The 12,863-nt window shown below is 40.2% G+C and overlaps 1 protein-coding gene across 1 annotated transcript in view; it reads right to left on the bottom strand.

Annotated features, from left to right (window-relative positions):
* The window catches only part of LOC112068462 (uncharacterized), a 164,120-nt gene that overhangs the window by 52,671 nt on the left and 98,586 nt on the right, over positions 1-12,863 (bottom strand). Inside the window, 8 exon segments of the mRNA XM_070438164.1 lie at positions 151-252; positions 559-670; positions 947-983; positions 3,061-3,223; positions 4,248-4,390; positions 6,349-6,431; positions 11,211-11,271; positions 12,568-12,583. Coding sequence (XP_070294265.1) covers positions 151-252; positions 559-670; positions 947-983; positions 3,061-3,223; positions 4,248-4,390; positions 6,349-6,431; positions 11,211-11,271; positions 12,568-12,583 — 717 coding nt within the window.

Raw genomic sequence — 12,863 nt, 5'->3', positions numbered from 1 at the left:
CATAGTGCACTACTTTAGACCCTATTCCCTTCATAGCGCACTACTTTAGACCCTATTCCCTACATAGTGCACTACTTTAGACCCTCTTCCCTACATAGTGCACGACTTTTGTCCTGAGCACTATATAGGGAATAGAGTGCTATTTAGGACACAGCTCTGTTTTTATTGTTGTTGTGCTTCCTGACTCCACTCACCTCCTCCAGTCTCCATCTGTTAAACAGTTTATTATATTTCCCTGGTCTGCCGGCGAACCTAAACACAGTCAGAGGGAAAACACTGGCTTATAAAACTACTCAATTATCAGGACAGTTCAATAAACGACTAACTCTGAGCTTTGGGGGGAGTAGATTGAAACGTGCACAGAGCTCGTTGTAGAAGTTTAACCAAAGTTTTCAATGAGACATCAGCCACACAGACAACTTATTTGGTGAATCAACTTACTCAGGGAATCTGAAGAATCATAAAATTGTAAAATATATTATGTAACAACTGAAAATAACGAGGGGACCTTGTAGAACTTGTCTGTTGCAATATTTATTGAGACGTTGTAATAGTTACCTTCCAAGGAAGAATGCAATATAGAAGGTAGAGCTGTTCAAGTTAACAAACTGGAAGAGAAACATCTTGAGAGCAAAACTGTTCTCCCACTCTGACTCAGTCCGTGGGTGTTCTACAGAGAGAGAGAGAGAGAGAGACACACACACAGAGAGAAAGACACAGAGAGAGAGACACAGAGAGAGACACAGAGAGAAAGAGAGAGACAGAGAGACACAGATAGAAAGAGAGAGAGACAGAGAGAGACAGAGAGAGAGACAGAGAGAAAAAGAGAGAGAGACACAGAGAGAGACAGAGAGAGACGTTGACATGGACCTCCGAAGCGTAAGATACTGAAGCAACAAAATGAACACGTGCATCTTCAGGAGGATCTTGAGGGGGTAATAATTACCTAAATTTGTGAGCAGATAGGCCACCTTTTCATATACCTGATGAAAGAAATACAGTAACATTTGAAAAATAGCCTGTTGCCAGTTGTTATGTGAGACATGAAGATGATATGTGTATTACGTAATCAGTGAGACAACACGCATCACAAAATAAGCATCTTGTACAGTGAACAATAAGAAAACTCCCTCTGAAATACTCGGTTATACTCAGTATTTTATAACTCTGCAAACTGCAAAATATACATTTATGTAACATAAAATATTACTGTGAAACATTTATGTAACACTTGTTGGACTTAAAATACTGTTTGACTGAGCGTATCAGATGGCTTGGTTTGGTTTGGCAAGACACCCACCACATTCACAGACATGGTGATCGTGAAGATAAAATCTGATTGTGGATCAGTAATGCAACATTTTACTGTATGACTGTGTATATCCAGTGGGCTGGTTTGGCCATGATCATGAAGTTAAAGGCTAAGTCTCCAATGACACCCTATTCCCGAGTGGCGCAGTGGTCTAAGGCACTGCATCTCAGTGCTTGAGGCTGTCACAACAGACACCCTGGTTCGATTCCAAGGCTGCATCACAACCGGCCGTGATTGGGAGTCCCATAGGGCGGTGCACAATTGTCCCAGCGTCGTCCGGGTTTTGCCGGTGTAGGCCGTCATTGTAAATAAGAATTTGTTCTTAACTGACTTGCCTAGTTAAATAAAGGTTACTTTAAAATATATAGTATACTACTTTTGAACGAGAGTATATATAGTATACTACTTTTGAATGGTAGCATTAAATAGTATACTACTTTTGAACGGTAGTATATATATTATACTACTTTTGAACGGTAGTATTAAATAGTATACTACTTTTGAACGGTAGTATATATATTATACTACTTTTGAACGGTAGTATTAAATGGTATACTACTTTTGAACGGTAGTATATATATTATACTACTTTTGAACGGTAGTATATATAGTATACTACTTTTGATCAGGGCCCATAGGGAAAGCCATAACGTTTTTATTTTCTATTCCATTCCATTCTATCTATGGATTCTATTCTATTCCATTCTATCTATGGATTCTATTCTATTCCATTCTATCTATTTGGATTATATTCCATTTCCATTCTATCTATGGATTGTCTATTCCATTTTCCCATTTCTATCTATGGATTCTATTCTATTCTAATTCATTTCTATGGATTCTATTCTTTATTCATTCCATTCTATCTATGGTTCTATTCATTCTATATTCTATCATTGATTATATTCTATTATTCTATTAGGATTCTATTCTTCTTCTCTATGGATTCTATTCTAATTCCATTCTATCTATGGATCTATTCCATTCTATTCTATCTATGATTCTATTCCATTTCATTCTATCTCTATGGATCTATTCATTCCATTCTATCTATGGGATTCTATTCTATTCTATTCTATTCTATTGGATTCTATTCTATTCCATTCCATTCTATCTATGGATTCTATTCATTCTATTCTATCTATGGATTCTATTATTCCATCTTCTATGATTTTTATTCATTCCATTCTATCTAATGGATTCTATTCCATTCCATTCTATCTATGGATTAATATTCCATTCCATTCTATCTATGGATTCTATTCCATTCCATTCTATCTATGGATTTCTATTCTATTCCCATTCTTCTATGGATTATTCATTCCATTCTATCTATGGATATTCTATTCCATTCCATTCTATCTATGGATTCTATCCTCTATTCTATCCTGGATTTCTATGTTCTATTCCATTTATCTATGGATCTATTCTTCATTCCATCTATCTATGGATTCTATTCTATTTCCATTCATATTTCTATGGATTCTATTCATTCATTCTATCTATGGATTATTCTATTCCATTCCATTCTATCTATGGATTCTATTCCATTCTATTCTATCTATGGATTCTATTCTATTCTATTCTATCTATGGATTTCTATTCCTATTCCATTCCATTCTATCTATGGATTCTTATTCCATTCCATTCTATTCTATGGATTCTTTCCATTCCATTCTATCTATGGATTCTATTCTATTCCTTCTATCTATATCTATTCCTATGGTTTAGTTTGGCCAGACACCCACCACATTGAGAGACATGATGATCATGAAGTTGATACAGACTCCGTGCCAGAGGTGGCAAACTGCCAGTTCTTTCTTGACAAACTCCCAGTCGAACGATGCAAACTTCTCCATGGCAATCAGTCGGAACACCACCACCGCAAACACTGCAGTCAGCCAGAGAGATCTGGGGAGTGGACACACATACACAGAGAGAGAGCGAGAGAGCGAGAGAGCGAGAGGCGAGAGGAGAGAGAGAGAGAGAGAGAGAGAGAGAGAGAGAGAGAGAGAGAGAGAGAGGCAGAGAGAGAAACAGAGAGAGAGCAGAGAGAGAGAAAGCGAGAGACAGAGAGAGAGAGAGACAGAGAAAGCATGAGAGAGAGAGACAGAGAGACAGAGAGGAGAGTAAATATATCTGTCATCATTACAGTATCTTCTGAGGATGCATGTTATGAGGCTAGCAGTATTTTAAGCAATAAGGCCTGAGGAGGTGTGATATATGGCCAATAAACCACGGCTAAGGACTGTTCTTACACGACGCAACAGCAGAGAGTCTGGATACAGCCCTTAGCCGTGGTATATTGGCCATATATATCACAAACCCTGAGGTCCTTATTGCTATTATAAACTGGTTACAAATAAATAGAACAGTAAACAAGTGTTTTAGTCATACTGTTGCGTCAAATGCTGTTTCAGCCAATCAGCATCCAGGACCCACTACCTGGTTTATATAATGGGTCTAGTCTGGGATTGTGTGTTTACGATGCTTATTGGTCATATTGGTAAACAATGAATCATCGTTACGTGTCTCGGTCTCTAGACAGTTCCTATTGTTGATGAGTGATGAGGAAGATCGGGAAAACAATCCCCAACCACGGTCACTGTTTCCAGAGCGTCTGTTGTATTTCTGGCTCCTATCCACCAGGGGGTGGTAGTAGACTGCTAGAAGCTCATTGACGTAATACACATTGAAAAGGTAGTAAACAAGTATACAGCATTCCAGGATTGGGGTCAGTTACATTTCAATTAATTCAATTTAGAAAATAAACCAAAATTCCAAATCCAATTTTCTTCATTGCTTTTCAATTAAAGCATTTAAGTTTACTTCCAGAATTGACTGAATTGAAATGGAAACGGCCCAAACCCTGCAGTGTGTACACTGAGGACAGATCCACAGTACAGCCTGATGACTCATGTGATGACATGGTCTTACCATGAAGAAGATGCCGGACACAGAGACCATGAGTCTGCTGAGTTTGTCAGTGAAGGGTTGGAATGGCTCCGGCTTGCCAGAGATAGGGTTTACTCTCTCTACTCGGGAGTACTTGGCTTCGAACTGGGGCCGCAGATTCTCCTGGGACAAACACACATACACTCCAGTATATCATACCAATAACTCTGATATTTCTGACTGGTCCAATCATAGATACCCCCTGACCCAGTCAATACTGGGACCGTATCATAACTACAGTAGTATGTGCTCATGACAAATCCTATGGATCAACCAGACATTGCTGACTGAGTAATGTCTGAATAGTAGTGTTCATACAGTACCAGTCAACAGATTGGACGCACCCTAGTCATTCCAGGGGTTTACATTATTTTGACTATTTTCTACATTAAGGAATAATAGTGAAGACATCAAAACTATGAAATAACACATATGGAATCATGTAGTAACCAAAAAACTGTTAAACACATCAACATATATTTTATATTTGAGATTCTTCAAATAGCCACCCTTTGCCTTGATGACAGCTTTGCACACTCTTGGCATTCTCTCAAACAGCTTCATGAGGTAGTCACCTGGAATGCATTTCAATTAACAGGTGTGCCTTGTTAAAAGTTCATTTGTGGAATTTCTTTCCTTCTTAATGCGTTTGAGCCAATCAGTTGTGTTGTGACAAGGTAGGGGTGGTATACAGAAGATAGCCCTATTTGGTAAAAGACCATGTCCATATTATGTCAAGAACAGCTCAAATAAGCAAAGAGAAACGACAGTTCATSATTACTTTAAGACATGAAGGTCCATCAATCCGGGAAATTTCAAGAACTTTGAAAGTGCAGTCGCAAAAACCATCAAGCGCTATGATGAAACTGGCTCTCAAGAGAACCGCCACAGGAAGACCCAGAGTTACCGCTGCTGCAGAGGATAAGTTCATTGGAGTTACTAGCCTCAGATATTGCAACCCAAATAAATGCTTCACAGAGTTCAAGTAACAGACACATCTCAACATCAACTGTTCAGAGGAGACTGAGTGAATCAGACATTCATGGTCGAATTGCTGCAAAGAAACCATTAATAAAGGACACCAATAAGAAGAAGAGACTTGCACGGGCCAAGAAACACGAGCAATGGACATTAGACCAGTGGAAATGTGTCCTTTGGTCTGATGAGTACAAATTTCAAATTTCTGGTTCCAACCCCCGTGTCTTTGTGAGACGCAGAGTAGGTGAACGGATGATCTCCGTATGTGTGGTTCCCACCGTGAAGCATGGAGGAGGAGGTGTGATGGTGTGGGGGTGCTTTGCTGGGGACACTGTCAGTAATGTATTTAGAATTCAAGGCACACTTAACCAGCATGGCTACCACAGCATTCTGCAGCGATACGCCATCCCATCTGGTTTGCGCTTAGTGGGACTATCATTTGTTCTCAACAGGACAATGACCCAACACACTTCCAAGCTGTTTAAGGCCTATTTGACCAAGAAAGAGAGTGGAGTACTGCATCAGATGACCTGGCCTCCACATCACCCGACCTCAACCCAATTGAGATGGTTTGGGATGAGTTGGACCGCAGAGTGAAGGAAAAGCAGCCAACTAGTGCTCAGCATACGTGGGAACTCCTTCAAGACTGTTGGAAAAGCATTCCAAGTGAAGCTGGTTGAGAGAATGCTCTCATCGAGGCAAAGGGTGGCTACTTTGAAGAATCTAAAATCTAAAATATATTTTGATTTGTTTAACGCTTTTTTGGTTCCTACATGATTCCATATGTGTTATTTCATAGTTTTGATGTCTTCACTATTATTCTACAATGTAGAAAACAGTAAAAATAAAGAAAAACCCTTGAATGAGTAGGTGTGTCCACACTGTTGACTGGTACTGTAAATGTACATGTCTTTGACATATCATATTAATATACCAGATATTGCTGACTAACCTCTTACTCTACCCAATCAATAGTTTCTAAATGACTTGACCGTATCATCCGTAACATAATGACGTTATGTAGTAGTATTGTAGTAGTAGTATACATAACAAGAATCACATGATATCATATTAATAAAGCAGGTATTGGTGGATAGACCAACCTCTTCCTCCTCCCAGTCGATGAGGTCCCAGTCATAAGTCAGCTCCGCCCTCCTCCTCTTCCAGAACTCCAGGAACACCGTGGCTACAAGGACAACATTCCAACAGAACACGGATCAATCAACATTCCATGGAATGACTGAATTGATTTATTCCAGTATATAGAAAATAGAAATAGGTTAATATAATTGCAATGCAGCTTGACAGACAGAGAGTTCGAGTTACATATTGTCTCTTGGGGTTCCCCGACGTCTCTTGGCGGTGCCCAGCGTCGATATTTTTGACAATTGTGGGAGGGGCCACATTGATATTTAAATTCTCGAGGGGGAATAACTCAATGGCATATTCCCTAAACACAGAAACATTGGATACACAAGAGAATTATGGTGATTTCTAATACCGATGCAAATATTAATATTTTGAATCGGCAGCAGAATTGGGCAGAATTTGAGTCTTTCTATGCCTATTTCATTTAGCAGTCTACTGTTCAGGATATAGTTTAACATAGATTGACCCACTTCTCTGTTTAAAGAGGAGTAGAGGAGGAAGAGCAGCCAATCAGATGGGCCGACCCATATTTCATCTGAGCCTCATGTGCTGCAGGGCTGTTGCTTCCTGCTCGTCTACACTGCCACTAGAAAAGTCTGCAACTGTAACAACCAGTCTGATTGGACCTAGACTTGCTGTCCAGGTGTACACACATTTTTTCCATACTGATGAACGAGACTTGGAAAGATGCCATTACGAGGCCAGACGGGTCTACTGTACCCCAGACACACCAGTCACAATAGAGGCTTCATTTACTGTACCCCAGACACACCAGTCACAACAGAGGCTTCATTTACTGTACCCCAGACAAACCAGTCACAATAGCCCAGCAAGACGGGGTGATTATTCAGCAGACCAGCCTAAGGGACGGGGTAATTATTCAGCAGACCAGCCTAAGGGACAGTGTAATTATTCAGCAGACCAGCCTAGCTGGTGGATGGATCTATAGTACAGTGTGTTTGGCTGCAGCAGCCTACAGTGAGTTTCCTATTGATCGTAATGAAGTCAGGGCCTCGGTCCCATAAGGCACCCTATCCTCATGGTCGATGGTCCCTGGTCAAAAGTAGGTCACTATAAAGGGAAAAGGGTACCATTTGGGACAAATCCTGGATGTTTTCCATTTCCTGTCCTGGAGGTGTGGACAGAGCTGAGGGAAGATTGCTTTGGATGGGTGTTAAGAGAATGATGCTGGGACACAGTCCAACAGGAGCGGTGTTAGCTAACATCAGTGTGAGACTGTACTGCGTGGGTGTTTCCTCTCAAAGGCGACACACACGCACACCACACGACACGCACACACACAACACACCACACACACACACACACAACAACACACACACACACCACACACACACACACACACCACACACACACACACACACACACACACACACACACACACACACAACACACACACACACACACACACAGACACACACACACACACACACACACACGACACACACACACACACGACACGCAGGCAGCAGGCAGGCACAACACAACTTCTCCCTCCGGGGTGTTTCATACTAATTACTATTAGACTTAATTAGTAGGGGAGACTGGGGAACAAAGTAACAGTTGGTTAGAGTTTTACTATTACAATGAAAATAATATTTGAGGTAGATTCATAATACTTTTATACTAACAACATACATGTATTTGCTACCGTTACACACGTGGTAACAAAGTTTGCTAGGACCTACCTTGGTTTACAATTCAACCGACAGTGTCCACCTTGTATTTCTCACAGGGTTAATCTGTAACAGGCTGCGGGGTTAATTAACAGCTTAATTGTAACAGGCTGCGGGGTAATTGTACAGGGCTGCGGGGTTAATTGTAACAGGCTGCGAGGTTAATGTAACAGACTGCGGGGTTATTGTAACAGGCTGCGGGTTTAATTTGTAACAGCCTGCCGGGGTTAATTTGTAACAGCCTGCGGGGTTAAGTTGTAACAGGCTCGAGGGTTAATTGTAACAGGCTGCGGGTTAATTGTAACAGGCTGCGGGGTTAATTTGTAACAGGCTGCGGGGTTAATTGTAACAGGCTGCGGGGTTAATGTAACAGGGTCGGGTTAGAGCATTGTAACGGCTGCGGGTTAATTTGTAACAGGCTGCGGGTTAATTTGTACAGGCTGCAGGGAGATTGAAAGCTCGTGAGGTGTTAAGGACGTGTAAGAGGCTGCTGTTAAAGCCTGCGGGGTTAATTGTAACAGGCTGCAGGGTTTAATTGTACACTGCGGGGTAATTGTAACGGCTTGCGGGGTTAATTGTAACAGGCTGCGGGGGTTAATTGTAACAGGCTGCGGGGTTAATTGTAACAGGCTGGCGGGGGTCGGTAATTGTAACAGGCTGCAGGGTTAATTGTAAACAGGCTCTTGTCAGGAGTTAATTTGTAACAGGCTGCATTAATGTAACAGGCTGCAGGGTTAATTGTAACAGGCTGCAGGGTTAATTGTAACAGGCTGCATGGTATACATGTGAGTTAACAGGCTGCAGGTTAATTGTAACAGGCTGCATGGTTATTGTAACAGGCTGCGGTTAATTGTAACAGGCTGAGGTTAATGTAACAGGCTGCGGGTTAATTGTAACAGCCTGCAGGGTTAATTGTAACAGGCTGCGCGGTTAATTGTAACAGGCTGTGGAGGCTGTTAATAATGTAGAGGCAGGCTGCGGGGTTAATTGAACAGGCTGCGGGTTAATTGTAACAGGCTGCGGGGTTAATTGTAACAGGCTGCGGGGTTAATTGGTTAACAGGCTGCAGGTTAATTGGAACAGGCTGCGTTGTCGAGAGTAATTGTAACAGGCTGCAGGGTTAATTGTAACAGGCTGCAGGGTTAATTGTAACAGCCTGCAGGGTTAATGTGTAACAGCTGGCAGGTTATGTAACAGGCTGCGAGGGTTAATTGTAACAGGCTGCGGGGTTAATTGTAACAGGCTGCAGGGTTAATTGTAACAGGCTGCAGGGTTAATTGTAAACAGGCTGCGGGGTTAATTGTAACAGGCTGCAGGGGTTAATTGTACAGCGTCGGGGTTAATTTGTAACAGGCTGAGGGGTTAATTGTAACGAGCTGGCATGGGGAGGGTGGTTAATTGTAACAGGCTTGCGGGGTTAATTGTAACAGGCTGCAGGGTTAATTGTAAACAGGCTGCAGGGTTTAATGTGTAACAGGCTGCAGGGTAATTGTAACAGGCTGCAGGGGTTAATTGATACACGGCGTGCGGGGGTTAATGTGTAACAGGCTGCATGGTTAATTTAACAGCTGCGGTTAGATTGTAACAGGCTGCAGGGTTAATCCGTTGTAAGACAGGCTGCAGGGTTTAATTGTAACAGGCTGCAGGGGTTAATTGTAACAGGCTGGCAGGGTTAATTGTAACAGGCTGCAGGGTTAATTGTAACAGCTGCAGGTTTAATGTGTACACTGTGGGGTGTAGATGTGTAACAGGGCTGCAGGGTTAATTGTAACAGGTGCTGCGGGTTAATTGTACAGCTGCGGGTAATTGTAACAGCCGCGGGTTAATTGTAACACTATCTTCAAAGGTAAAAATTCTTCCAAATATCAGTTTGAAACTGACATCTAGATGAAAATACACAACTTGTTCTATCTATACAGTACCAGTCAAAAGTGCTGGACACACCTACTCATTTCAAGGGTTTCCTAATGTATAGGAATGATAGTGAAGACATCAAAACTATGAAATAACACATATGGAATCATGTAGTAACCAAAAAAGTGTTAAACAAATCAAAATATATTTTAGATTTTAGATTCTTCAAAGTAGCCACCTTTTGCCTTGATGACAGATTTGCACACTCTTTGCATTTTCTCAACCAGCTTCATGTGGTAGTCATCTGGTATGAATTTCAATGAACAGGTGTGCCTTGTTAAAAGTTAATTTGTGGAATTGATTTTCTTTCCTTAATGTGTTTGATCCAATCAGTTGTGTTGTGACAAGTTAGAGGTGGTATACAGAAGATAGCCCTATTTGGTAAAAGACCACGTCTATATTATGGCAAGAACAGCTCAAATGAGCAAAGAGAAACGACAGTCCATCATTACTTTAAGACATGAAGGTCAGTCAATACTTTGTTTCAGAGGAATGGAAGACCCAGAGTTACCTCTGCTGCAGAGGATAAGAATCTCAAAAATAAAATATTTTTTGATTGGTTTAACACTTTTTTGGTTACTCCTTGATTCCAGTTGTATTTTTCTTAGTTTTAATGTCTTCACTATTATTCTACAATGTAGAAAATAGTGAAATTAAAGAAAACCCCTTGAATGAGTAGGTACACTACCGTTCAAAGTTTGGGGTCATTTAGAAATGTCCTTGTTTTAGAGAGAAAAGCAAATTTTYTTGTCCATTAAAATAACATCAAATTGATCRGAAATACAGTGTAGACATTATTAATGTTGTAAATTACTATTGTAGCTGGAAACGGCAGATGTTTTATGGAATATCTACATAGGCGTACAGAGGCCCATTATCAGCAACCATCACTCCTGTGTTCCAATGGCACGTTGTGTTAGCTAATCCAAGTTTATAATTTTAATAAGATAATTGCTTTTTGTGCAAATGGAACATTTCTGTGATCATTTATTTCAGCTCATGAAACATGGGACCAACACTTTTTACATGTTGTGTTTATATTTTTGTTCAGTGTATCATAAAAGGCCTTTATAAATACATTTGATTGATTGATTTCTACTTTTCCACAGCAGTAATAGAAAAGCCTGAGAGAAAGAGAGAGAGAGAGAGAGAGAGAGAGAGAGAGCGAGAGAGGCCACAGAAAAATACCAAATAATCTCTTTACCTACCCCATATTGCCATAAAGATAGCAAAGAACACAGTTCCTCCATTGTCAAAGAGATGGGTCACCTGCAAAAAAAACACATTGATCTACATAAACAATTTTCTTCCAGTTCTATTCATTGTAACTGGTTAATAATCAGTCAATACAGGATTTTGCGATTCTGTGTTTGAAGATTTTTTTTTTGCTGAATCAATTTCCCGCATATTATGTGACTGCTTGCAAATTTCACCAATCAGRGCACAATAACCACAAAAACAAAAAACTGTCAAATCATCACAATATTACACATAAAACTGTCTGATCATCACACTCCAACACGAGGGCTGCAATATAACCAATCACCACACTTTTACAGCATGAAATTGTTAAATAAAGTGACACGTCAACACAATGTCCCACCCGTCAGTGCATATCTGTGACAAATTGGACAAAACATCTGCCAAATGTCAGAACTGCAGTGGGAAAAAGAAAGCAAATTCTAGAGCGACTGCATAATCAATACTCTCATAAAAAAATGTTTGCATGACTGTCGCTTTGTATAAAAGCCTCTGGTAGACGGCATATTGTTATTATTACCTGCTGTAATGGGGCGCCATTACTCAAACATTTACAATATAATATCACAGCAAAACTAAACTGATTGTAAGGATGTCCTTTCAACCAGTTTTTCCCACTTCACTTCTGCATGTAAATATATCCACATCACATCCACATACGTTGTGGCAGGTCATACAGCCATTAAACCCTTCAAATACAACTCTGGACCTTGAAGACACTTCCAATATTTTTGTTCTTTCTTCCCCTCTAATTAGAGACTGATTTAGACCTGGGACACCGGGTAGGTGTGATTCATTATCAGGCAGAACCTAAAAGCAGCAGTAGTCTGGACCTCATAGGGTAAGATTTGAATAACCCTGCATTAAGCATTCCTGTCATGACTGCTCGGCATAGCTTAACAATAACATGCATCAACTGTTGTGTGATTGATACTCAGGGACAGTAATAGTACTAGTTAACTGTTCTGTGATTGATACTCGGGGACAGTAATAGTACTAGTTAACTGTTGTGTGATTGATACTGTCTGATACTCAGGGACAGTAATAGTACTAGTTAACTGTTGTGTGATTGATACTCGGGGAAAGTAATAGTACTAGTTAACTAGTTAACTGTAGTAGTACTTCTGTTTACTACAGTACTTCTACACCTACAGCATACCAGCATAGCATTCTATTTTTTAAACCTGTTAGCTCTAATTCCTCAGGGGTCTTACTAATCTCGGAAGCCACCAAATGTTGTGTGGCTAGCTAGCACATTTATGTTGGCGATCTCAAACTGTTAAGAGAGATGAGCATTTAATTGACCTTTGCATAGACACAGCTATTATATCTAACAGGGTGGAATAGAACAGAATAGAATAGAATAGAACATAATAGAATAGAACAGAATAGAACGGAATAGAACAGAATATAATAGAACAGAATAGAACAGAATAGAACAGAATATAATAGAACAGAATAGAACAGAATATAATAGAACAGAATAGAACAGAATAGAATAGAATAGAACATAATAGAATAGAACAGAATAGAACGGAATAGAACAGAATATAATAGAACAGAATAGAACAGAATATAATAGAACAGAATAGAACAGAATA

This window comes from Salvelinus sp. IW2-2015, unplaced genomic scaffold (assembly GCF_002910315.2).
Source record: "Salvelinus sp. IW2-2015 unplaced genomic scaffold, ASM291031v2 Un_scaffold537, whole genome shotgun sequence".
Lineage (NCBI taxonomy): Eukaryota > Metazoa > Chordata > Actinopteri > Salmoniformes > Salmonidae > Salvelinus > Salvelinus sp. IW2-2015.
This window is presented reverse-complemented; position numbering and strand designations above follow the sequence as displayed.